Source organism: Sinocyclocheilus grahami, unplaced genomic scaffold, assembly GCF_001515645.1.
Source record: "Sinocyclocheilus grahami isolate Dianchi unplaced genomic scaffold, SAMN03320097.WGS_v1.1 scaffold207.1, whole genome shotgun sequence".
In the NCBI taxonomy this organism is placed as follows: Eukaryota; Metazoa; Chordata; class Actinopteri; order Cypriniformes; family Cyprinidae; genus Sinocyclocheilus; species Sinocyclocheilus grahami.
Window position 1 is genome coordinate 1,364,525 of NW_015505386.1, and position 27,898 is coordinate 1,392,422.

At 36.8% G+C, this 27,898-nt stretch overlaps 2 protein-coding genes and 1 long non-coding RNA gene across 3 annotated transcripts; 2 read left to right on the plus strand and 1 right to left on the minus strand.

The window, feature by feature from the left end:
• Positions 1 to 1,922: 1,922 nt before the first annotated feature.
• On the minus strand, positions 1,923 to 4,434 carry LOC107595726 (uncharacterized). The gene is made up of 3 exons (XR_001610290.1): positions 4,261 to 4,434; positions 3,891 to 4,068; positions 1,923 to 2,507 (listed from the first exon to the last, which is right to left on the minus strand). It is a non-coding gene; the product is annotated as an uncharacterized lncRNA (long non-coding RNA).
• A 2,721-nt stretch (positions 4,435 to 7,155) lies between these two features.
• LOC107595713 (uncharacterized) lies at positions 7,156 to 8,764 on the plus strand. Its single transcript, XM_016286208.1, has 2 exons — positions 7,156 to 7,482; positions 7,931 to 8,764. The coding sequence occupies exons 1-2, from the start codon at positions 7,156 to 7,158 to the stop codon at positions 8,762 to 8,764; spliced, it is 1,161 nt and encodes a 386-aa protein (XP_016141694.1).
• An 8,483-nt stretch (positions 8,765 to 17,247) lies between these two features.
• Positions 17,248 to 27,328, plus strand: LOC107595714 (pyroglutamylated RFamide peptide receptor-like). The gene is made up of 6 exons (XM_016286209.1): positions 17,248 to 17,548; positions 20,871 to 21,029; positions 21,665 to 21,726; positions 22,618 to 22,850; positions 24,613 to 24,752; positions 26,847 to 27,328. The coding sequence occupies exons 1-6, from the start codon at positions 17,248 to 17,250 to the stop codon at positions 27,326 to 27,328; spliced, it is 1,377 nt and encodes a 458-aa protein (XP_016141695.1).
• Positions 27,329 to 27,898: the final 570 nt, after the last annotated feature.

Genomic DNA, 27,898 nt, shown 5'->3' on the forward strand with positions numbered 1-27,898 from the left:
TTTATAATTTTTTTTCTTGCAGTTGTCTTACTAACCACAAGAGGTCTGTCTCTCACATTGATAAGGTTCTATTGCATGTCAATCAACTGGGCACTCAATTTGTTTTGGATGTGTAAATGAAGCAAGCATAAAACCAGCTGCCACAGAGTCAAAAATTGATTTGTATAATTGTGATATACACAACATGTTTCTTTTTGTTTACTCCAGTCTTCATCTGGCATCTGTCAGCAAAGCCTACAAATCACTTGAAAATAAAACATAAATTCAGCCATTGCCTCTCTATTCAGCACTTAATTTTAATTTTTAATGTTACAAAAGCAAACTAAAAATGTAGACAACAAATATATACTACCATGAAAATGTTTTTAAAAAGTATCTTATGCTCACCAAGGCTACATTTATTTCGTCAAAAATACATTAAAACAGTAATATTGTAAAATATTGTTACAATTTGAAATAACTGTTTCCATTTTTATATATTTTAAAATGTCCTTTATTCCTGTGATTGCAAAGCTGAAGTGATCCTTCACATGATCTTTCAGAAATTATTATAATATGCTGATTTGGTTCTGATTTCCTTTTAATCTTTAAACTTTTTATTAATTCTTACGCACACACACACACACACACACACACATATATATATACAGTCATGGCCAAAAGTTTTGGCAGTGACATCAATTTTGTGTTTTGCAAATTTTGCTGCTTCAGTATTTGTAGATTATTTTTTCATGTTTCTATGGTATACTGAAAAACAATGATTATGCATATCATACGTTTTAAAGCTTTTATTGGCAAAAAAATATAATGAGTCAATATTTACAGTGTTGACCCTAGTTCTTCATAACCTCTGAAATTCGCTCTGGCATGCTGGATATTAGCTTCTGGGTCAAATCCTGACTGATGGCGATCCATTCTTGCCTTATTAGTTCTCGGAGTTGATCACAATTTGTGGGCTTCTGCTTGTCAACTCGCCTTTTGAGGTCTGACCACAGGTTCTCTATGGGATTGAGATCCGGGGAGTTGCCTGGCCACGGATCCAACATTTCTATGTAATGATCTTCGAGCCACTTCTTTATCACTCTTGCTTTGTGACATGGTGCTCCATCATGCTGGAAAATGCATGGATCATCACCAAATTTCTCATGGATCGCTGGAAGAAGTCGCTCTTGCAGGACGTTTTGATACCATTCTTTATTCATGGCAGTGTTTTTGGGCAGAATTATGAGAGAGTCCACTCCCTTGGTTGAAAAGCAACCCCAGACGTGGATGGTCTCAGGATGCTTCACTGTTGGCACAACACAAGACTCATGGTAGCGTTCACCTTTTCTTCTCTGAACAATCGATTTTCCAGATGTCCCAAACAGCCGGAAGGGAGCTTCATCAGAGAAAATAACTTCTTAACCAATCTTCTGCTGTCCAATCCTGTACTTCCTGCAGAATTTCAGTCTGCCCTTGACGTTTTTCTTGAAGAGAAGTGGCTTCTTTGCTGCCCTTCTTGACACCAGGCCGTTGTCCAAAAGTCTTGGCCTCACTGTGCTTGCAGATGCTCTCACACCAACCTGCTGCCATTCCTGAGCAAGCTCTGCACTGCTGGTGACATGATTCCATAGCTGAGTCCTCAGGAGGAGACGGTCCTGGTGTTTGCTGGACAATCTGGGACGTCCTGAAGGCTTCTTCACTGCAGTCGATCCTCTCTCCTTGAAGTTCTTGATGATCTGGTAAATGGTTCTTTCAGGTGCAATATCCTTTGTAGCAATTTCCTTGCATGTGAGGCCATTTTGATGCAAAGAGAGGATCTTTTGAAATCTGTATTATTTATATAAATGATAAATGTATTTACTGTCAATTTTGATCCATTTAATGCATACTTGCTGAATAGAATTATTAAGTTAAAAAAACTTTTAAACAGTAGTGTTTATACTTACAATTAATTTTTGGCATCTTAAAGTGAATGTCATCATATACTTACTCTGTCAGTTTCAATCTCAGACTCTGGATTCTTCCATTTCTGACTGGACAAAAGTTTCAGCACTAACAATCCAAAAATAACAACTGCAATGCCTATGAGTTTGCAAACAGAGCTTCAGCAGGCAGTGGCGGATATGGTTTGGTATCGCTTCCATTTCTCCCATAGACCCACAAACCACTATTCAATCAGAGGAGAAAGGCACAGGAGACCATGTCAAGCATCATTTCTTTAAAATTTGATGGAGTAGAACATACTCATGGAGCTTTGCTAAGCATGAAGCAATGAAAATACTGTGACATTTCAATCAGGCTTGACCATGTATACTGTACCTGCAAAGTGAATAGGGCCACTGTGGAGATCCCAGTCCAGCTGTGTAATGAACACAGATGAGGGATGTTGTTGGCAATGTGAAAATCAAAGGCAGCACACACTCCTAGCACAGACAGCACCATGGCCACAAACAACAGCCCTGCATGGGCCCGCTTACACCACCACCACCTGCTCCAGGTGAAAGGAACACGGTACAGGACTATGGCTGAGAGAGAGAAACAGACACAGAGAGAGCAGGACAAAGAGAAAAAGAGACAACTGTAAAAATGTGTATTCACAATAAGTGTTTTTGGACATGGCATAAACACGACTGTACCATGTATCAAAATAATATGCCTGGAATTCCTTTTTTCTTTTGAAGTAAAGGAAATTTCAGGTCAGTAAGATTTTTTTAAATTAATTAATTAATATATTCTAAGAATACAATTATATTTCAAATAAACATGATTTTAATCTTTCTATTCATCAAAAAAAACAAAAAACATATATATATATATATCATAATAACAAGTATTTCTTAAGCACCAAATCAGCATATTAGAATGATTTCTGAAGGATCATGTGACACTGAAGACTGGAGTAATGATGCTAAAAATTCGGGTTTGCCATCATATGAATCACTTAAATTTTTAAATATTGTATATTCAAAAAGAAAACCGTTGTTTTTCATTGTAGTAATATTTGACAATATATCTGTTATTACTGTATTTTTGATCAAATACATTCATTTCAAATACATAAAAAAATCTTATTGACCTCAAGTAGTGTAGTGTAATTGTAGTGTAAATAATAATATGAAATATGAAAATGGTCATCTTTCTCATGGCATATCAAAGTATTACCATCTGATAATGGTAATTGTTGATCTTTTTCCCCATGTAATTCTTTACTTCTGAGTTTAAAACATCATTTCGCAGCTAGAACTAAAAATAAAAAGTTTATTGAATACTGTACCTCATCTCTACATCTATACTTCACAAACAAACAGCTTTCACTCACTATTCATATTGCAAATTAACTACGCCATACGCAGCTTGAAAGACTGTCCATTAGAGACGAGCACAGCTGTTTGTGTTTAATTAAATCCCTGTTATATCATTACGCATCTACCTGACAGTTTGTCGTTAAATTTGGTGGAAAATATTACTTACACACTTCAGATACATTTGGGCACTTTGAAAGCACTGACAGATCACATCAGGTTCGACAAAAGAAAGAATGTCACATAGTTTTGGGACGTTCTGTACGGTGAGTAAATGATGACAGAATATACAGGTGCATCTCAATAAATTAGAATGTCGTGGAAAAGTTCATTTATTTCAGTAATTCAACTCAAATTGTGAAACTCGTGCATTAAATAAATTTTTTAAAGACAAATCTCAATTTGATCTCCATTTAATCTCAGTGCCGTCTTGGGAAAACATATATGATATTAAACAGAAATCATTTGTGATTCTTTCCTATAGGACTATTTGTGATGGAGCAAGACCGTAAACATGAGAAAAAAAGAGAAGAAGTCTGCCAGTTAAAAACAAGAGGGAGAAGGTGTTTGTACATGCAAGACAGAAAGAGAAGCGTTTCCTCTCACCATTTCCATACAGCACCACGAGACTCGTCACCATGAGGAACGGGTGCAAGTTAAACTGCAGAAAAGATTCATCCCAGGCAAATCCTCCTCTCCAGGTCCCACTCCACAGACACACGAACATCACACACAAAAACCCCAGCCACACACTCAGCACATAGAAGGACACAGGGAAACGGATCTAAAACACAGACAGAAAATGACCGGATTAATATATTTCAGAGCAAAACGTATATCTTTAATATTTAAGGTTTTCATCTTCAATAGCTTTCAATTCTTCAGCCGTCAATACCAGCGATGTCTAATAAAGCTGTGTAATGACAAAAAGTTTATAAAAGCTTCTGTTTCAATTCTTTAATTACAAAATTCTTACCTTTCTTTTTATGTTCAAGCCATTCAATGTGCACAATATCTCCCGTTTCTCTCCGTGACTTTCTTTTATGTGTCCAGCCCTGATTTTTGAGAGATGTTATGCTAGTCATGGTCATGCTATTAACTCATTCTTCTTTCAAGTTTAAAAGATGTTTTGTTGTGCTTGTCTTAAAGGAACACTCCACTATTTTTGAAAATAGGCTCATTTTCCAACTCTCCTAGAGTTAAACAGTTGAGTTTTACCGTTTTCGAATCAGTTCAGCCGATCTCCGGGTCTGGCGGTAGCACGTTTATCTGTAGCTTAGCATAGATCATTGAATCTGATTAGACCGTTAGCATCTCGCTCAAAAATGACCAAAGAGTTTCTATATTTTTCCAGCACCTGAAAATAGTCCCCAGCTAGGTAACTTCCCTACGTGACCGGCACTAAGTTTGTGTAGTTGGTTATGTTGACGGAAGTTAGCCTATTTTCAGGCACTGCACAATATCATTGCGCCTGCTGCACCCATGGTACGGCAGCAAAGTTCCTTGATTATTACGGCGGGGGGGGGGGATAGGTTCCAAGCCAATCCGCCCTGAAAACCACGCCGGAATGAGAGTATAGTTCCTAGCCATATCGGCCTAGAAAATCGCAACTTTTCATTTTCCATCGGTCTTAGTACACGATGTAACTACAGAAGAGTCAAGTTTTAAATAGGAAAAATATCGAAACTCTTTGGTCATTTTTGAGCGAGATGCTAACGGTCTAATCAGATTCAATGATCTATGCTAAGCTACAGCTAAAAGTGCTTCCACCAGACCCGGAGATCGGCTGAAAGTGTCTACATAACTATAATGGTGTCTCAAGGAATATATAGTGATATTATTCATGTTCTATAAACTGTTTTATACAGGCTAATCCGATTTCTGGCTTATACCTATAACAAAGGCTTTCTTGCACCCACAATGATTTTGATGTTTACAAAGGTGAAAATAATTTTTTTCAAAAACTTAATATATTATAGTAATGTCTCTGATTTGAGTACAGAATAAATCACCCTGCTGTTCTTTAGGCCATTGCTTTAGGTACTAAACCATTAAAAATAATAAACAGCATATACTACTACTGAAGCCCTAAATACAGAATGCATTGCAAATTTTTATTTTTTGCTGTGTCATATAGACGGAGCACCACAAAGGCGTTAGTGTCACTCTGTGATGAAGCGTGTCTTCAGAATTTTTATGATGCCACGCTTGATGTTCTTTCACATAAGCTGCCGTGTGAGCAGATAGAATGCAAATACAACATGATACGTCTTTTAAAATGCCAGTAAGAGTTGACTATCTTACTACTCAACCTTTATCTAAATGGCACGTTTCTCCACACTGGACAGGAGACATGAACTAAATGGCTGGCATGATCCAAGAATTTAAGATGGAGATGACTGTAATGTATAAATCATAATAAAAGTACAGTGTCTGTAAAAGTACTGGGTGGCCTTTATCTGCCAGTCACTTACTTACAGTTGCATGAAATCAACCCACATGAGGGAATGATTGTGTGTTTTCTTATAGTGTGGCATTTTCTCACTTTTTGAATTAGAGAAATTGTTAGTCTGCCAGAAGTCATGCGGTGTATTTTCATGGTCATGTAATGTTCTTGCTGCTTTTAAAAACACAAGATGTACAAAGATCTGCATTGTTCAGCTATATTTATTGACTCGTTCTGAAAAGCAACTGCTACGGATGCATTTACCGAAGAGATATTAAACTTAATGGTGAAATACAACAAAGCAGGATGGGATGACTGTCATATAGTGAGGTAAACAAACAGACAGCGTGTCTAACTCATCATATATCATATATTAAAATTGAAGCTTCATAAGATAAAGGCATACAGAGACAGACGTGCTTAATACAGATTTCCTTATCGTCCTCATCTTCAATGAACAGTGAAATATACTGGTTCTTTTCCCAAGGAAGCTCACCAATTTCAGAAATTAGAATACGGTAGCTTGGGACGTCAGGTCGAAAGCAGAACTTCTTTATTGCAGAATGTGGCAGCAGGGTGTCCATAACATTTTGGCCGTTGTATTTTGAAATGAAGGCTTCAACGTCCAGCTTCTCTTGGCTTATAAATGCTCGTACATTCCTGCTGCTCCTGTTTATCACATTCGTTTTAGCGTTTTCATTGCCCATTGTCTGCAATGTTCCTAATGATAGTAGAATACAAAATATGTAATGCAAACATCAAATATAACAGCATCAGTTGTACAGCGTAAGTAACCAGAGTTTTAGAATTGAACTGAGAATGCCTTTTAAATTTCAATTAAATTCCTGGATTTGGTCACAAACTGAAAGACAACAATACCCCTCTGATCAAATATGGTGTTCTTATAGTCATTATTAAAAGCTGTTGCTCTGAATCAAATTTTAATGGAATTTTTCAATTTTTCTGCTCAGGGTCACTTACACTTCAAATATTTGCATGGTTCTATCAGCACAAGTGTGAAGAACACACACACACACACACACACACACAAATAAATGTATTTGGTCTATACATGTGTGTGCCAAATCTAGCAGAATAACATCATTCCTACCTCCGCAGGTGCAGAGTTTCAGATGTGCTTTCTGTGCTGTTTCAGGTCAGATATCAAGTGCGTCAGAGCCCTGGGAGACTTTGAATACAGAACGTCCGCACTCACTCATAATCACATGCAAATGTCAATGCACACTTTGTTAATGCACACTTAACACTTTGAATTGTTAAGCTTTGGTCATTAATGAGTTTTAAGATGACTGGCTTCCTATGGCAGAGCACAGCGAGTCATGTGTGCATGAAGAAATCAAACAAAGATAAGAGCTTTTCGCATAAGCTCAACAGCTTCCAGACAGCTGTTGAGAAAGAGCCACGATGAAGCTACAATGGCACCTCAGCTTCGCCTCAATGTGCTTGTATGTGTGGGGTGGGATATTTCAGCTGGATCACCACAATGAAAAGTGGAATAATTGCAAAGGGCACTTTTACAAGGGATGGACCCATCTTCGACTGCTTCTTAAAAAAGCTTCAGTGGACTACTGTTGTAGATGTAATGAAGAGAAATGTATTTCCATTGCTATTTTTCCAACTTTAAAACATGTGCCAGTTTTTTGGGCATATAAAATAAGACATACTGGAGTCCCTGATTTGTCAGAGCATGATCTCTTAAAGAATATCACAACTTGGTATATATCACCATCGGTAAGATCTTGCATTTTATCCTTTGATAATGTCTCTTGAATAATAAAAAAATAGCATAAAGTATTTTCTGACTACACTTTCTGGAGTAATGAATATCTGTGAACATATGATTAAAATCAATTATTCACCTTCTTGTGCGCCACGTGAGTGAGATTTGGGTGAACAATACTTTTAATCATACATTTCCGTAACAAATGGTTCTCTATAAACTATTTAATTATCTGTCATTTGATAGATTAAAGCATGACGTTAACATAAAAAATTTAAAAAAATTCATATGTAAAGTAGAATTCAAAGCAAGATCAAGTGATAAAAAAGAAACCTTTGATATCCTTGCTTACTGAATATTTCATAATGAATGAATTATTAATTTCATAATTAATACACTCTAGATTTTTTTTTAATTCACACTTATTATTTTTGCCATTGTTCTTTTTGTTCCTGACAGGCTGTTGAGGATATGCTAAGAGGAAAGTTGCATTCACTCCCTCCTCAAGTGAACTCAAGACCCTCCCCATCAACAACACATATTTTAAGTGGTGTTTTTTATCTCAATGTGAAATACTTTCACGAAGAGGGAAACTGGCACAACATGGGCTACATTCGCTGGACCACGTATCACCACACAAATGTGAAGGGGCTTAGTTTTGAAGGAGCTCTTATCCAAAACAGTCAGGAGAAATGTAAGTGGAAATGGCTGACGGTGAAGCAACTTGTCGGGATTCTTTCTAAAGTCTTTTTGGCCAACCCCATGCAAACCTTCTTCAATCATCAAATCGCAGGACCTTTAAACCTGAACGGCTTAAATGAAATTCCAGACAGCTTTTCCATAGGGGAAAAGATAGAGGACCTCCTAGACACCCCAATGCCATGTGTGACGATAACAACAATGCAAGTCAAAGAAGCAAAACGTGACTTTTCCAAAGTCACAACAAGCAACAAACCCCCCCTAACTTCAGATATGATTGCAGGCCTGTGCTCTGTGCTCATTCACCGTACTAGCACTGGTTTGAAGAGATGCCTTAAGAGGACGATATTAGAAAAAGAAAACTACACCACATCTTCAATGCTCTCGTATTTCTCTGCTAGCAACAAACCACGTAATGACAGATCAGCACTTCAAAAACAGAGCCCTCTTCAACTAAATGAAATCATTAATCACAGTAAATATACTACTCAAAAGTTACACAACAGTGAACTCAGTGGAGAGGAAAATGATCATTTATACTACTTTAACAGCAAAATGAAACGTACAATGAACCACTTTGGACATGGAGTATGAAATATCACAGAACATGACAATGGATAAAAATTCATCACATATTAGAGGCAAAACATTTTATAGTGAAGGACAGTTTTACCAAAAGAAACTTGATGAATTCAGATGCATATCCGAAAATATTCTTGCCCTGTTCAATTCTATATTTATTTACAGTAGCCTATACTATTTATTTGACCAGTCACTTATATGAAAGCCATTTGGTAAATGTTTTTAATTTTGCCTTGTTTATAAATCAGTGTTTATTGCCTTGCAAATAAATATATATAAACATCCTTAAAACACAATACATTTTCTCAACAAGCAAAGCTGTATCTTGTTCTCTTTAAATAATTATTTTGTCAATCACAAATGTGACCCTGGACCACAAAACCAGCCATAAGTGTCAATTTTTCGAAACTGAGATTTATACATCATCTGAAAGCTGGATAAATAAGCTTTCCATTGATGTATGGATTTGTTAGCATAGGACAATATTTGGCCGAGATACAAATTTAAATATTGAGAAAATTGCCTTTAAAGTTGTCCAAATGAAGTTCTTAGCAATGCATATTACTAATCAAAAATAAAGTTTTAATATATTTACAGAAGGAAATTTACAAAATATCTTCATGAAACATGATCTTTACTTGATATCCTAATGATTTTTGGCATAAAAGAAAGATCATTAATTTTGACCCATACAATGTATTGGCTATTGCTACAAATATACCCCAGCAACTTAAGACTGGTTTTGTGGTCCAGGGTCACTAATAGTTCTTCTAATGAAAAAAAACACCACATTACAAAATTAAAATGGGCTGCTGTTGCCGTTTCATGTTGACTGTAACATTTAATAATGATTGAGGATCATTTTCACAGCATTATACAGCAGGTATGTTGATAATGATGCTCCTTTTAGTTAATTAGAATTAATTATGGGTGTGTCTCACTGAATTCTAGTTCTATGCTTAGTTTTGCATGACCTACAATAAATTTCCACATTAAAATAAGCTGGAACTGTAATTCTGATGTGTGTGTTGATACGGGCAACATTATAGCCACCAGTTGCAGTTCAGTAAATGCCTTATTTCTTATCATATGTATATAGTAAAACCCAGAGACTCAGATAAAACAAAGATAAGGACACTGTGACGAGAGGGGCGGGGCTGAGAGCCATGGGAACGGAGCGAGGCCGGTGGAGTAAATGCTAATGCGTGACACCTGCTCCACTCACTGTTCTCGAGTCCCATGAAGGAGCTCCGGAAGGATAAAAGGAGGAGTGACGACAGTGTTGGACGAGAGAGGACCAGGCCTGGATTTTATTTTGTGTTTTGTGTGAGGCAGTCGTCCGCGAGGGGCTGCCGCTTTACTTTAATTTTGTGTTGGTTTATTTTATTAAAGTGTTTAAATGTTCACTGGTTCCCGCCTTCCTGAACTACGAACTGTGTTACATTGGTGTCGAAACCCGGGAGGAAGGAGGGACACGCTGTCAGAGAGCCCTCGCTGCTGAGGAGATGGTGCTGGAGCGATGGAAGATGAGGTGGGGCGGAGAGCTCGCCGTGCTCCTGGGTCGAGGAGGGGTGGCTGCCGTCCGAGAGGGAGCGGAGGAGTCGGCTCCGTTCGCCAGGAGGCCGGAGCCTGCTGCCATCTGCCATGACTGGGGAGGAGCAGGGAATGGGGGACTCGCTGCCAGCTGCCCTCAACAGGAGTAGCCATCGCCATCCGCCAGGAGGCGGAGGAGTGTTGGGCCGTCCACCAAAGATGTCCAGTACCATTGCATGGCACCGCGAGTGAGAGCCTCTCAGCCGGTTGAGGACCAAGCGGCAGTGTGTCTGGGAACCGGAACAAGAATTTTTTTCTCCCCTCTCTCGTCTCTGTCTCTCCTCATCCTTCCGTCTCCTTCGCTCGCTTCGTCTGTCTGTCCTTACCTCCAGGTACGCCGCGGCACCGTGATCGGGGAGTAGAGCGCAGTCTCGTGGGTACCCCCCCGGCCTGCGAAAATTTTATTTTGTGTTTTGGTTCTGTTTGTGCGCAGCAGTCGTCCGCGAGGGGCTGTCGCGCTATTTTGTGTTTTTTATTATTAAAGTTTTGTTTAAACGTTCACCGGTTCCCTTCTTCCCGAACTACGAACATTGTTACAGACACGGTGTGACCTTCCTGTCTAATGTCCTGAAGCAGCAAAAGAAATGTTGCTGGAGCTTATAGCGTGATGAGGTTATGGTGGTTGTCTTTGTCTCTCCTTACTATAGTTCCTATGCACTTGCAACTGCAGAAAACATTTAGTACTCCATGTCAAGAAATACTGTGCCAGCACTGGGCTTTACTTCAGTCTGTTCTTAGAAAACATGGCTACATGTGCAGATGCTGTATAGTAAAGTGTGTCAACATTGCAGAAGTGCACATGATCAAACATATGCCATGCAATTGGGTTTACAGAGGACATCATAAAGAGAAAATACAGACTGCAGTTTTACCACCAAAGGTAAGCTATGATGGTTTACAAGATTTAAAATAGGAATTTAGTATAATATTTACTTAATGCAATGAGAAGATTAAATATTCTCAATTTTGGTTACATTTTGAAATACAGTTTTTATTTATTTTTTGTTGTTGTCTGCAAGAAAACAGTAATTAGCAAAGATTCAACATTTAGCTGAAATACTGATTATATTACATGCAATATTATACTATTCTAAACAGTGTTGGGAAGATTACTTTGGAAATGTAATAGGTTACAGATTACAAGTTACCCTATTTAAAATGTAATAGTAGGGTAACTTTTTCAATTACTTTATTAAAGTAATGTAACTGATTACTTTTATAAATTTCTAATGAATATTTATTTGCAGCTGTTAATCCTTTTCAAATATTTACACCATGCAGGGTTAATCTTACAGTAGTGCTCAACACTGTCCAACTTTCAAAATCCTTCCTCACTTCAATTAAGATGATCAAATTTGAACACATCCACCACAAAATCAGACTTTAGTACTGCCTTTTACTTTGAGATTTATCTGAAGTTCAATGCAGATTTAAAATCATAAGAAATTGTTTACTGATTCTGTTTTTGAAACCAAATCTTTGCATAACTACAGGAAACAATGCATTTAACAATGGTTTAGGAAAAAATAGTTAATTAAAAATTAATAATAAATAAAAGCATATACATCAACTCAAATGTGGTTATCTAATAAACATGTGTCCTATTCTGTGTACTAAACTCCTGAAACATTGGTGTCTGTTTGCATATGATATAAGGATAGTTTTATCAAAATAAGTAAAATGCTCATGAAGTGACTCAGAGCAGTTCTAGAGATTATGTTTATGTGTTCATGTACTCATACAGTGAGGCAGCAGAGGCTGCAAACACCGTGAGCTTCAGTAGGCCTATGTGTAGTAAATGAAACCGCATGTCTGCGCCATTAATTTCCACGAGGGGCGGACTGGGAAAACAATTTCAGGCTGGGAAATTTCACACTCATACACCCACAACAAATTCTGAAACATGGTAAACATCTTTTGTAACATTTTACACTATTCCATTCAGTATAATTTTTATCATTTTTTGGGGAAAAAAATATAGAAATTAATACTTTTATTTAGCAAGGATGCTTAAAATGGATCAAAAGTGATGATAAAGGCATTTATAATGTTACAAAATATTTATATTTCAGATAAATAGTGTTCATATCGATATCAGAATTATATCGTCTCGAACGAAATTAAGAAATATATCATGATATAAATTTTGGTTTCGTCCAGCCCTAATCTAAACAAGGCATCACTTCAAAAACATGTCTTATAATTGGTGTATTCCATGTTAAAAGAAAAACGGTCACAAAACTGGACAAGCAACCAAAAGAAAAAACTTCTTCCTGCACTACTGACCATCATTCTGGTGAAACTGCTGATGGATTTCCAGGGAACGCTTTTGAAGGCGCCCCTGAAAGAAGTTTATGGAAACAGGTGTCAGATGCTAAGGAATACCTTCCTATCTGCCACATTGTTGCGAATATTTATTAATCAGAAGGGTTCAACCATCTGTCCCATATACCAGGCTACAAGATATTCACAACCACACCAAGGAGTAGAAATCGAAATAAAGGAGTTAGCGAAAAGTGCTATGAAATTTGCATCCAATTCTAGTAATGATGCTGTCATCCACATGGAAAAAATACTGATGTTATTAGGAATGGGACTTTTCCAAATGACAGCAAAGGACAGCATAGTTACAGCAGAGACTGAGACATTAGCGACAGATAAGATACAAACAAACGGCTCATCTGCAAACGACTCAATACACAGAAACCAAGTTCCATTGAAAATGTTTAGGCAAAGAAGAAGCATAAGGAAAGCAAGGCCAACGACTGTCTTAACAGATGACGAATCGAAAGAAAGTGATGACAAGATGACTTCAACCATGTCATTCAGTCAAACGGTTTTAAAACCACATAATGGAGAAGATAAAACCAAAGAATCAAGCATAACAGATAGCTTCGAGACAGAAAGCACTAAAGATCTTCTGTTGAGTACAGAACATCTTGAAATGAATACAAGTGAATTAGAAAATCTGGCCACCTCCAGAAAATATGCAAATACTAAAACAACAGATGGGAATTACAGCAGTGCTGACTGAAACTGGAGAGCCCATCATCAGCAGAAAATGAAGGAAGTGAGAAGAAAATATCTTCAGGGGGCAAAGAAATCAGGCCAACAGTGGGAGCAGTTCAGGAAACCACAAAATTTGGTCAAAAACACCAGACAAGCTTCAGTGGAATTCGATTAACGATGGCAAAAGCAACATTGGAAAAAGGAAACAGTGTATCTGATATAAAACACAAGGATGAGAAAGAATACTGGACTGGACAGCAGTGGAGAAGCTGATCTTGGTTACAAGTCAACCTGACATTTTAATGACAAAAGAACCCCGAACAAATAAATACAAAGAAAGTCAATCAGAGCCTGGTGATTTAAATACACAACATCTTGAAACAGCAATGACACCAAACACATTTAAAAAATATGCAGATTTACAGGAGACTGAACAAGACAGAAGAATGTCAACGAATCTGCCTGAAACAGAATGTACAGAAATCAACTTATCAACTGCAGAAAAAAGAACATCATTGGAGAGAGCATCTGACAACTGAAGAAAGACAGTCAGAACCTGTTAATTTCATTTAAAACTATATTGAAACAAAAGTCACAAATGAACCAGTGACACCAACCACATCCACAAAATCTGCAGAAGATTTTACAGCGACCAAAGTTAAGACTCTGCCACGCCCCCCTAAAACAGCTCGTTCTAACACGCCCCCACATATCTACCTCACTATGTGGAAATATTTGCATAATGTGGCCCAAATGTGAACGCAAAGAAAGAAGGCGTGGTTTCAGTAACAGCAGTTAGTGTTGAAGCAGCCATGTCAGGGAGACGCTGTGTGTTTCTAGGCGAAAGCAAAAGCACTTTATCTGGCCTTCCGAAAGTAGATGCATTTAGGAATCTTTAAGATTACTTACAACAGAACAGCAATGCATTTTATGGACGACCGTTTCGTGAACCTGAGAGGAGGTAATTCTGATTTTGCTATGACAATCTGGCACTTCTGAATCAGCTACTGTTTTGTTATTAGTTTAAGTATTTGTGCATAGTGTGTGTGTGTGTGTGTGTGTGTGTGTGTGCGAGAGCGAGAGAGAGAGAGAGCGCGCGAGCGAGCAAGAGAGAGAGAGAGAGAGAGAGAGAGAAAGAGAGAGAGAGAGAGAACACCAAATACACAAAATAATGATCTTTAAAAAAGCATCATTTGACCCCTTTAAGTTCAGAACATCTTGCATCAAAAGTTACATCCACTCCTTTAAGAAGACATGAACACACTGTCATAGTGACTAAACATCAGATAGAAATGACAGCAGAACTTCCTGAAAGAGAATGCACAAAAGAAATTGAGAAACTGACACCAGAAGATAAAACACCACCAAGCAAAGAAGCAGAAGGATCACTGCCTACAGATGAAGATGGTTGCTTTGGACTAATTCATCGCACCACCTCTGGGATGAAAAGATGCCAGGAGAAGATGATTAAAATTATGTTATACAATACCACACCAAAACCACAAGAGCCTTCAACTGTGAAACATAAGCAAGAGACAACAGAGCTATCATTCATATTGCAGAATGCAGTAAATATCAGAGTTCTAAAAAAAAATTACCCAAAATAATATCAATAAAGTTAATGCTGAAGATGAAAATAATCACTTCTACTATTTCAATGGCAAGTTAAAAAGAGTTGAAAATCATGCACTGTGGCTTGAGAATGATAGCAGCACACTAACCAGACCATAGGACAATCATTTCGTATTCTTGCAGTAAAATTGTAATTACATAAATTATGTAATTGTAGTTATGTAATGTGGAATTAATGATGAAAGGTCCACAGCTGGTCGCATTTTTTTTTCTTCTTCTACATTTTACATTTGCATAGAGATCAAATGAAAGTACAGACTATTTCCTATCATGGGCGTCACTTTATATTAAACATATAATGTTACAATTGTAAATATAATTCTAAAGTAAGTAAGTTTATGGCAGCTTTTTTTCCTGTATGTTTCCTGTAACTGAAGTCAAGCTAATTGTAATAATTACAGTATTAACAGTATTACAGTACAGTTATAATTGTAAATGACAATACAAACTGCATTGCTCCTTTTTTTGTCGTTGATCTAAGATAGATAACATTAGACAGAAAGAAAGAAAGAAAGAAAGAAAGATGAAGGGGAAAAGTATACCAGATAAGCGTCACAGCCCAGGCTAGTGTTTCTGCTGTAGCTCTGTCAACTGATTATACCTACAGTAGTTCAGTGTTGGACTGTCATTGTTTGACTGTTGTTGTCTTGCAAGAGGAAAGCATGACCGACTAATTCCAGGTAAGAAAAGAAATATATAGATAAAACGCGCTAGATGTGCTGAGGAGCAGAATATGGTTCAGAGAGCCGTTCAATAGGATGATGAAGGGAGAAGTTCAAACGAGCGTCGGAGAAACTTTGAAGGAATAACGAGACACCGGATCAGATCACAGTGTTTTTGCAATTTGTGTGAAACATCTCTCTTTAAACAGAGAATGGAAACGTTTGCCATTATTTGTATGATCTGTTGAAAGAAAATGTGTGGACTATTTATTCGTTTACTTCATAATACCATCTCGAGTCGCCTGTCTAGATGTGAGGATGATTCGATTTCGCGTGTTTTTAACATCGGATGTTTTTACTGTTTGTTTAGTGTTTTACCTGCAGTCGTAACCTTTGACAATATCATTTTTAAGTTCATGCAACATCAGAGTAACATTTTATGAACTTTGTTTTCAATTAACGATTATATGACAGTAAATATCTTAAAATGTATCGTCCCGTATTTGATTATGTTATTATAGAACGTTATTATAGGAGATATTTACAACATAGATATATTCATCATAATCGCAATGATTGTTCAAATCCAAAAATATGCAAACAATAATTTTCTCTAATGTAAATCCAATTTACTGTTATATAACTACAACATTATAATTTTAAGAGAATATTACATTAATATGGGGGAACGGTGCAAGAAAAGGTGACGTCTCAAGAACTGTACCTCAGTAAACACAGATTTCAAGTCAATAAGTTACACAAATATGCGTTTTTCTCATATTTTTCGTTTAAGTAAAAAAAGGGTGAAAATACTGAGTAAAAGGAGTGCTGTCCTCTAAACTATGATAATATTTTATGATGCTTATTTTGAGTAAACTATATATTGACAGGTTTTACCCAAAAGTTTGGACCTTGTTCTCAGAACAAGGATATTCAAATCATCTGAACAGAACCATGTTTCTTCATTTGTCAGCATATTGCAAGATTACAAGGTGAAGATTGACTGAACTAAATCCAGAATGGAGAAAGCAATACAATTACAGACACCTGGACTGTGAAGATAACTAAGGAGTGTGCGAAAAATGAGTCATGAGACGATGTGATATCAAGCATTAGCAAGGAGGAGCTAGAACAGCTAAAGGACATTCTACTGACATACTGAGAGCGGACAGTGGGGCGTTATTATAATGCTGGTATCACACAATTTTTGGCTAAAAAGGTTTTTGTCAAGCTGAGTAGCAGCCTTTCAATAAACACTACAGACTGTCCCAAGTGGCTTAAAATCAATGCTTACAAAGCATGTTCTTAATAGGAAGGAGATAAAGGCATGAATGTTTTCATCAACAACAAGGAACAACCATGAAAAATGCCTGTAAGCCATCATTTACAAAGAGAGACAGGTCAATACAGCACACATAACCATTCATTAATGTAAAATCAAAGAAATCGTGAAGATCAGACTCCACAGATTGTTAAAACAAGTTGCTAGACCACAATCGCTGCTAAAACCAAATCATCACGCATATACTGGTGTTTTTCAAACAGATAAAACCCTAGAAGACGATCAGTATGAACCTGACCGCCCATCTTCTGGATCACATGCTGAAGGCTTCCAACCTTTCTCGCTGGCAGTTCATCCAGGAATTCTCCATTCCTCCTCTGGTGGCCGTGCCCAGACTCCCTAGCACCCTGCTTCCAGTTTTTGGTCTGCTCTACGTGCTCATCTTTGGGCTTGCGGTGGTGGGAAACGGGGCGGTGCTGGTTCTCTTATGTCGCAGGAAGGCTCTGCAGTCTCCCAGCACCTTCTTCATTTGTTCTCTGGCACTCAGTGACCTCCTGATATCCATAGTGTGTGTTCCTGCCACACTGCTGCAGCACTTCTTCACCAACTGGTTGGCAGGTAGGCTTAATTATGTTCACGCTTGACAGAAATGTTCGTTTCTGTTATTTTTATGTGTCATAAGAGTCTATATCCATTTGGACACCCAATTCTTCCCACGGTTCCTGTTGCATCAACTTCACTCTGTTACATGACAGTAAAGTAAAGCTTTAAGGATATATAGTTCATGCATGATCAAAGACACTGACGAATGAAACAGTTGAAGCATTTGAACTCCAGTCCATTCATCTCACAATTCAGTGCTCATAGATGGTAGCCTGTAGTATTGTTCAAAAGGTAAAGCTTTCTGCATGTTTTTTCCATCTTTCACAAAACTACAATTCAACAACAGTTTGTGCCACACTTCAGTAAATGTGCACTGCGGGGCCGGCTCCAGGCATAGGCAGGGGTGGGCTAAGCCCACCCAAATGACAGTCTTGCCCACCCAATCAGAATTAGATAAAGATTGCATAAATTTTTTTTATGCAGTGACTAAAACCAATCTGAAGTGGACTGTATTTTAAGAAGTTTAAGATATAGCTGGAGACTGCCCCAACAATAATAAAATAACACCAGAAAATTGCAGCATTTTTCTTTTATTTCCTGAATGCAAGTCGCGCTGAATTCACCCGGAGTTTCAGTCTGTTGCAGAAAAGCAGAGGCTGACAACGAGCGAAAACGGGCAGAAATATTTGTGCGTTATTACCGGGAGTTTAATAGGCTACATGATTATGTATCATAGCCTACCACTGAAATTACTTGAGCAGTTTTAATGTTTAAAAAACCTGCTCATATAATAATGTGCATGGATGGGGCAAGAGCATAATATAAGCATCTAAAATGCATGTAGGCTATACAGTTCAGTTGAAAGCTTACCTATTTTGGATTACTGTTAATGCTGAATCTAAGAATGAAAACTGAAAGTAAAGAGCTTGTGCAGTGAAAGTTGCGTTCGTTGCAGCAGTCGGCTTGACTGTATAAGAAACCATTTTTGGTTCCACAAAGAACCATTCAGTCAAAGGTTCTTTAAAGAACCATCTCTTTCTTACCTTTTTATAATCTGAAGAACCTTCTTTGGCCACAAAGAAGCTTTTGTGAAACAGAAAGGTTCTTCAGATGTTAAAGGTTCTTTATGGAACCATTTAGACAAAAAAAAGTTTTTCTATGGCATCGTGAAGCACCTTTATTTTTAAGAGTGTACATGACTTTTTTCAATGGCCGTCCATGAAAAAAGATGCATGTGTAGCCAGATTGGTTATGACATTAGTTATGACATAAACCAGCAGGATCCAACTGGACCATGTTAACCAGCCAAAATTTAATGCTTGACATAGACCAGAACAAAAAATAATTCAAATATAACCTCAATTATCAGTAATACTCTACAAATCAGGCATAGTTTGCATTACTTATGTTATTAGTATGCATCAAGTTGTGTTTTAGATTCTATCAATTGCAAGAGTCAATGACCTTTCATCTAATGACATCACATAATGAAGGACAGTCATGTCCAGCATGCAAAAGGTGAATTATGCCAGTGTGCTTTTGGAATTATGTAGAATTAGTGAGCTGGAAAATAAAAATTAGTGGCTTACAGAAGACTCCTCAGAACTGCTGGGAGAAGATTGCTCCTTAAATCCATGGCAGCACAAACCCAATCTGATCTCCTGTATTGTAATTATGAGGAACATTGTGTCAGAAAACTCCACCCCTCTGTCCTCATCATTGTCCATAAAGACCATACATTTACTGCCCACACATTTCCTTCTATTATTTTGAAATTGCTCTGCAAGTCTCGTTAGTATACTTTTTCTTGTATTGTTACGTGTCAACCTATCTACACTCTTAAAAAAAGTGCCAGAAAAGGGTTCTTCAGCTTGTAACAATAGCAGAACCCTTTTTGGTGCTAAATAGAACCCTTTTTAAAGGGTTCCATAAAGAACCATGCTTTGAAAGTGCTATATAGAACCTTAATTGTGCTATAAATAACCTTTTTAATGATAGTTTATTTTCATTAATATTAGTGTATTAGTATATTTATATACTAATACACTAATATTAATGTATTAGTGTATTAGTATATAAATATACTAATACACTAATATTAATATTAGTGTATTAGTATATAAGTATACTAATACACTAATATTAATGAAAATAAACTATCATTAGTGTATTAGTATATTTATATAATTAATATTAGTTTTATTAATATTATTTGAATAACTTATTTATTACTATTGTTTTTTTAGCCCTCTATCTGCCTGGTCTTATAATATCTCATAGCTTCTATTAAGAATTTCATAAAAACAACAACAACAGCATGTTGTGTCAATTAGGTATTTTTATTTTATTTAATGACATGTGAAACTGTAGCAAAAATGACAGTGATTTTAACAACCGTTATTAGCAGAATACATTAATAAATGACAATTGACATTGAACATTAATAAATACAGAGGTAAAACAAAAATAGCAACAGAAAATAGTGTAATGAAGACCAAGTTCTAGTGAAATACTGCATTTTCACAATCCTCTATGATGCTTGTAAGCCCATCATTATGTGTATTTGTGACCCTGTCTGTGAAATTTAGGCTAAAGTCTCAAAATCTAATTATGAGATAACAAGCATCAAAATATGATTTCAATCTTTGACATGGCCTTTTAGCTGGGTTTTCACAGGTAGAAACAGGTTTTCACATTGGTGTGACTGAGTGGCAGTTTTTCTCTGCAGATGACAAGCTTGTAAGATGTGACAGCATCTGAAATGCACAATTGAGTTTAGAGTTACAATGTGCCTCCTTCCATTTGTTTATGTAAAAACAATAAATAAATAAATAATTAAATAAATCTAACAATATGGACCATAAATTCAATATCTTTGTTACTTACTTAGTGGAGGTGGAGAAAGAAATATCCTTAACTGAACAGAGCTGGTCGCACTTACATGTTCTCTTAAACTAAAAAGAGAAAAAGACATGACTGGTAGGAAACCAGTTACAGTTTAAAAGTTGAAAATAATAAGACATTTTAAGAAAGAAATAGTTTACCTGTTGAGAGTGTGTTGACAGTCTGTGTAGTTGGATGGCTGAAGTCCAAAAAAATCAGTAATTCAGGGGGGAAATCAGGGGGAGGGGGTATTTATATTATAATAACAACAATAACAGCAGCAACAACATATTGTGTGAATCACAATTTAAAGAACCATTTTTTTGTGTACTGTGTATATATGAAAACAATATTTTACACAGTCTTTCATCAGTTCATTTGCCTGCTCTCTAATTCACTAATTGTCTGACTCACCGATTCACTCACTGTGCCTCATTTATTTTTTGACCCACAGGTGATTTCCTGTGCAAGTTAATACCATTCCTACAAGTGACAGCCATTGCGACCAGCATGCTCACCATGACTTGTATTGCTGTAGAGCGTTTCCAGGGAATCCTTTATCCTCTGCATGTCCGCAACAGCTACTTTCTTTGTCATGCCTTCAAGATGCTGGGTGAGTTGTGGAAAGAGAGATTAAAGAAGTTATTGTGAAAAAATGTTGTTGTTATTGTTGTTTTAATATAATTAATTAATTAATTATTTTTAAAATGTAATATAAATTTTTTTTTTATTATGAAATGTTTATAATATTTTATTAAAATGTTTTTATGTCTAAATCCAAATAATTGTTTTTCAAATTAAATATGAAATAACTGAATTTCTTAATTCACTTCTATGATGTCACTGTACTGTAAGGAAATTTAAATATGATAAAAATATAATTTAAATATCATCTCAACTCTACTATAATAAACAAAAAAGATTTATTATATTTTCCCCCCATAAATATATATGGAGGTTTTCCCCCCAGATTTTCTTACTGTTAAAAATTTGTGTAATCAAAAGAATAATTATAAAAAATAAAAAAATTATAAAATAAATTATAAATAAAACTTAAAAAAAAAAAAGAAAAAAAATTAATCTCATGATTTCTGATAAGTTTTTAGAAAGCAGAATGAAATGTAATGTTATAAAATAGTGAATTTAGTTTGTGGACTGTCCTCAGACCTCACTTTGAAACTGAGTTAGACAATAGTGACACTATAAAAAAAATTTAAAAAATATTATATCTCGTCCCTCATTTTACAGTGGTCGTGTGGTTGGTTGCCCTGGCAATCGCGGCTCCTATGTGGTTTGTTCAGAAAGTGGAGGTAAACATGCAACCTTTCTGACATTTCCAGAACAATCCCTATCCATTATACAGACCACTATTTTTAGATTAAACAAGCAATTTAGAGATTGCTCACACTCAGGTGCAGAGACATCTAACAGACAAAACTCGAGTCATTAACAGTCAAAGATAAGGAACACAATGAAATAGGGCATACAAATCAGCTTTTAGCTCAGATACTAATATCAGCTAAATCTATCTGAGGAAAGAAAGAAATTTCCTAGTTTTCATTAAGATTATGAAATGCTTTGCAATTATTAAACCAAAAGATTACATGAAAGAAATAGAAAAAAGCGGCTGATGGTTTAAATATAAGCAGAATGTGTCTTGACTCTTTGACATGTGATTTATTCACTGCAGCTACCACCAGAGATAACAGACACATCAATACTATTAGAATCAAATTAGATGTTGCTATGCTAGAGGAGACCATTGAGGGCTTCAAATGCAATGTCCATTATATACTCATTGATATAATAATGCCTTCCACTTTGCTTTATGTTGTCCTTGCATGTGCAGCTTTCACACATTTTTCCCCCTCAAAGACATTTTGTATGCATCACTCCAATCAAATGATGATTGATGTTATGCTGTTTTAGGCATTCAGCAGATAAGCTTCATAAGAAGGACAAAAAGCTGTCTTTAACCATTAGCAATGCCTGTCAGTCAGTAAATCAGACCGTTGTAATTCATTTGTGAATTAAAAAGCATCATTATGAGCAGCATTATACAATATTATTTGCTAAACAAATTCATTAGATTGAATATTTGAATATTTAGCTGCCTCTAGCATTCCCTCCATCTGTCTTTTTTTCAAATAGAAAAGAATGAAGGATTCATATAATAAGTTTCCTCATATTTAACTACCCAGGTGAAATATGACTTTCTGTTTGATGTCCACCACACCTGTTGTTTGGAAGTATGGCCAAGCCAGCACCAGAGGAGAGCCTACACTACCTGTTTGTCCATCCTGGTGTTTCTGGCCCCCTTGACGACCATGGCCATCCTCTACTGGAAGATCATGCGGGAGCTCTGGGGCAAGCACAAAGTACACGACGCCATGTTTCAAACGCTCCCAGGATCTGAAATTAACAAGATTACCAGGTTAGTCTACAACAGGGGGTTCGCTTACCATTTCATTGTTTAGATCATTATTGTCTCAAAAATGAAATTATGCATTAAACAAAACATTAATATTAACTTAATGTCAACCAAAGTTACAATTACAGTAAGAAGCAAAATATACTAAAGGGATACTTCACCCAAAAATCCACCTGATTTTATTAAGGAGCTTGAGCATTTAAAGGGGTCATGAACATGAATCATGAATCATGAAAAAACATCATAATTTAGAAGTATTAAGCTATTTTCTGTCCTATTTTTAACCCCCTCATCAGAACGCTCTGTTTGAATAGGTGTGGAAGATTGTAGACTCAGAAGTAAAAGCCCACTGCAATGATTGGCTCACATCCTCATAGATGGATGCTGCTGTGATTTAGGTTTAAAATGCATAAATAACTAAATACACATCAAATGATCTGTAAGAAGATACAAGGCAATAGTGACCACGTAATGAAAACAGTTATTCACACTTGCGTGTTGCGACATTACTGTTGGATCCAATAGTCGGCACTGCATCGTGTTTTAGTTTCAATCTTTTTAAAAATCCTGCGTCGAATTGTGCCTCATTTGTAAACACAAGCAGTAATGTTGATCTGCTTCTGCGGAGGCAGTGCTTATCCATACTATTACTTCATAGAGTAGAACATGCCAAAAGCTGTCGTTTTGGCAGACTACCTTCAATATAAGCTGTTTTTAGACTAACGGCAAAGTTTTGAGACCTACCAGATGTTTTTATAGTACAATGACAAGACCAAGTGAATTTTGGTTTCTCAGTTCATTGCCCCTTTAAAGCAGCAGACAGCAAAACTGCGGCACACACTTATAATGAACAGAATGTTATCGTGCACTGGTGCATTAATATAGTTATCAGTTTTGGTGAAATTTGATAAAATTGTGTCAAAAATAAGTTCTCAATACTAACCTCTTATTTATTGGGCTGTAGTATAAAAGCAATTACTTTTTCTTTTGAATATATTAAAGAATGTTTCATCCTTTTTGTCCACATAATGCACAAAACAACATTGGACCCCACTGACTTTCATTGTGTGGACAAAATACACTGTAGTGTTTTTTTTTAAATATTGTCTTTTGTGTTCCACAGAAGAAAACATAAGGGTGAGAAACTAATGAAGAATTTAAAAACGTTTTAGGTGAACTATCCTATTAAGTAAAATTATGTAGTATACAAATAATGTAGTATACAAATAGGCTATATGACTCATATAGGGTATATTATACAAATGGTAATCAATACACCAAAAAAAAACAAAAAAACATGGTTACTACACTTTTCCTAAAACCATGGTTAATATCCGTAAGAGATACATTAGTAAATACATTAATATGGTACAAAATTATAGGCCAAGCTTAAAATGCAACATTCAGTTTTATAACATTTATAACAGGGTGTCATTGCTCCATCTCTATTCACCAAAGAGCCAGAAAAAGCATGCACAGCATGGATAGTCATGTGATGAGAATCCTTATGATTTTGACAATAAACAACAACAACAAAAAAAAATTTATTTGTCCATATAATTCTGCGAATTACACTCTGCTTTTGAAAGGCCTATTTAGCAGATGCTTTGATTGCCGGTATTGCATAACGTCTGAATTGTTGCTCTCGATTCACATGGTCTTGGTAGACTGGTACAAATGAAATGGTGTTTGATTGACACCCCTGTATTGTACTGTTATTGACATGCCTGTAACAATACACATGTCACATGCCTTCCATTCTCAGGAGGAAGAAGCGTGCAGTAAGAATGATGGCCACCGTGGTGCTGCTCTTTGTCGCATGCTGGGCACCTTTCCATCTGGTCTCCCTCCTGCTTGACTACGGTACCACAAAACTCCTTGTGCTCTTCCCTCTTGCTTACTGTTGTCAATCTCCCTGTTTTTCTTCTTCCCCCCCCCCCAACCTTTTCACGTGTCTGTCAGTCAACTGCTGTCCTTCCTGTGAGAGTATAGTAAACACATTCTCACTTCAGATTCTCTCCTTCTTTTCCACTTTCCTCCTCCTCAACCTTTTGTAGAAGTCAACACCTCGTTCCTGTGAACCTTCGACATGCAATCGTTTGTCCTATTATTCCTCTCACCGTTATCACTATGGCAACTATTGTGAGTTTGGTGTAGTGCTATTGTCTCCATACACAGATTGTGTGATATCACATAAAAATGCATTAATACAGGTGGAGCATTTTATGTACGTATTTTATTCCTTAATTAATATATATATAATTAATATAATAATATATAAATATAATTAATATAATTTGTGCAAAAAATCGAAATAACACCAAATATACTTCATAAGCAAGTGCAGAATATCAAGCAAGACTGTTTCCCTTCCTATTTTTCAGTGCAAGTTTTCATCTACACTTACTCCTCAAGGTTTCAGTCTTTTTATAAACATTTTAATACACTGATTTATAAGAAGTATTTATTTTTCCATGCCCAGTATTCTGTCCACTCCAATGTCATGTGCACAACATGCAGTTAGTTTCTTCTGTTTTTTTCTGCGGTTCATGTGCTTCTCAGCAGCAACAAAAGCCTTTCGGAAGACAGCATAACCAATTTCTTCTATTTCCAGACATTCATAAGCAGACACACTGGAGCCTGTCCGGTATGGAAATGAAGGTTTAAAGGAAACAATGAAAAGTCATGTGACACTAACATGCTTGCATCTCCAGAGACTCACTTTCTACAGTGTACTGTAAATGAAATAAATAAATGAAAGCACATAGGAAGTAAACAAGTGACTTCTTTGTGAGTGAGTGATTGAATCACTGACTTATATGAAACTGATTTGTTCAAAACCACAGATGAAGCGAGTCATTGTATGAGTCATTCTATCAATTTGTTCAAAACATTAAAGAACAAAACACTATGTTTCTCAGAGATGCACATTGGTTCTACTGTGGCTTCATTTGGAACTGTTTGCTTTGGTAGAGAAAAAATGCAAAACGTAAAAGGCTGTTCACACCAAGGACGATAACTAACTATAAGGTTTTAATAATCATTAATTCTATATGAATAGGATGGAAGGATATTGTTGGAATCCCTTTAGAATGTTATTTTTCCAGCTGATGAATGATAAAAAAAAATTGCCAGTCAATCAGAATTCACCTGATCTTAAAGAGCTTGACGAGTTAAAGTGGCAGAGGACGTAACTGCAGCACGTTGTTATAACAGATTGCTATTTTGCATTAGTATGGATGCTAATATATACTCTAGACCTGGCATTTTTTAGTCCATTACCCTACATCTTGTGTTTTTAAAGGGGTCATATGACGCAATTTCAAGTTTTCTTTGGAGTGTTACAAGCTGTTCATGCGTATATAAGATCCGTAAAGCTGCAAAGACTAAAGTCTCAAACCCAAAGAGATATTCTTTATAAAAGTTAAGACTCGTCCATGCCTTCCTAAAACGCCTCATTTAAACACGCTCCCACATATCTACGTCACTGTGTTGGAAGATTTGCATAACACCGCCCAAATGTTTACGCAAAGAAAGAAGGCGTAACTTTTATTCTCGCTGTAGTATTGTCACTGTCGCCGCCATGTCGTGGAGACGCTGTGTGTTTCCAAATATGGCAAGGGGCGTAACATTACCGTCACATGTTTGAGTTATTCGGCCAATCACAACGCACTGGACGGCTGGCCAATCAGAGCACACCTCGCTTTTCAGAACGATGAGCTTTGTAAAAATCAATGTGTTTCATCAAGGCGGGGGCAGAGAGGAGCAACAATAATGTACAGTATGTGGAAAATAATGTGTTTTTTAAACCTCAAACCGTGTAAAAACATTGCATTACACCAAATATAAAATAACATTATTTTTAGCATCGTCATATGACCCCTTTAACACAAAAACCTTAAAAGTCAATCCTGAAGCATTTTATGAAAGTTTTTTCTTGATTTGTAGAGAAATTTCCATTTTATAACTGTACCTTGCATGTCTGTTCTCTGAACCCAGGTCAACTGGACCTGGATCTTGACTCCGAGTTTCTCCTAGTCAGCGTGGTTCAGATCCTGGGATTCAGCAACTCTGTGTGTAACCCGCTGGTTTATGCTGCCCTCAACACCACCTTCAAAAGGGACCTGCTGGCTCTGCTCACTCGAGGATGCTCTGGTGCAAGAGGTTGCTGCTGTAGCTCATGCTCCTGTTGGTTCTGGAGGTGTCACAAACGAGTGGGCATCTCAGCAGTGGAATCAGTGGAACCCAGACGGGGCCTGGAGACAACATGCAGACAGGGAGGGATCAGATCATGGAGCAAACCAGCATGGGAGGGTGAACCAGAGAGGCCTACATCTAACATGTTCCCCCCCATGAACCTTCTCAGCGCCATCACACACAAAAAGACCTCCAGTACCATGATACTAAGTGTTATCGACCCGCCACACACAGACAGCACATCTGGGTCCGACCAGCCTCTCACAGGCATACTGGGCGAGTGAATGTCAACACAATGAGATTGTAATGATACCTGAAACTCATCGACTTAAATGACTTATAAGACAAAGAATCCTTCAGGAGCTTCAAACAATCTCAAATATAGCCACAGTTTTAATTTTTTTGCTAATGATGTGGATTCAACAACCTTTGAAGGAAGTTTTTGTTTTTGGTGCTCAGTTAACATCTCCACGATAAGGATGGGAGCAAGTCACCCAAGAAAGAAACTGAGATGGTTTTGAAGTGCTTTCAGTCTTTGAGCTTCTGAAAACCACATATGAACAAGACCAGCTACAGTAGTCCAGCATTAGTAAGTATACACTTATACCAGCATTAGTTTTGGTTCCGCTCTGAGAAAGACCAAAGACCATATATGTGCACCCTTCCTAGACTGTGGTAAATATATTCCAGCTGAATTAGATTATTTGTAGAATATGCATCTCATTCATTATTTTCTGCGTGAAATCTGCCTTTACACGAAGAAATCATGATTCACCAGTAAATTTCGTATTCAAATTTAGTATAAATTTACGAAAAATGTAAGAACTGAAACCACACATATGCAAAAAATTGCA

What these genes read in the sequence shown, in the direction of transcription:
- LOC107595714 (XM_016286209.1), top strand. Translation starts at nt 17,248, where the DNA reads ATGCTGAAGGCTTCCAACCTTTCTCGCTGGCAGTTCATCCAGGAATTC. An exon ending in CTTCACCAACTGGTTGGCAG is followed by an intron (nt 17,549 to 20,870) that starts GTAGGCTTAATT and finishes TTTGACCCACAG; the next exon opens with GTGATTTCCTGTGCAAGTTA. An exon ending in GGTTTGTTCAGAAAGTGGAG is followed by an intron (nt 21,727 to 22,617) that starts GTAAACATGCAA and finishes TTAACTACCCAG; the next exon opens with GTGAAATATGACTTTCTGTT.
- LOC107595713 (XM_016286208.1), top strand. Translation starts at nt 7,156, where the DNA reads ATGAAGCTACAATGGCACCTCAGCTTCGCCTCAATGTGCTTGTATGTG. An exon ending in CTTGGTATATATCACCATCG is followed by an intron (nt 7,483 to 7,930) that starts GTAAGATCTTGC and finishes TGTTCCTGACAG; the next exon opens with GCTGTTGAGGATATGCTAAG.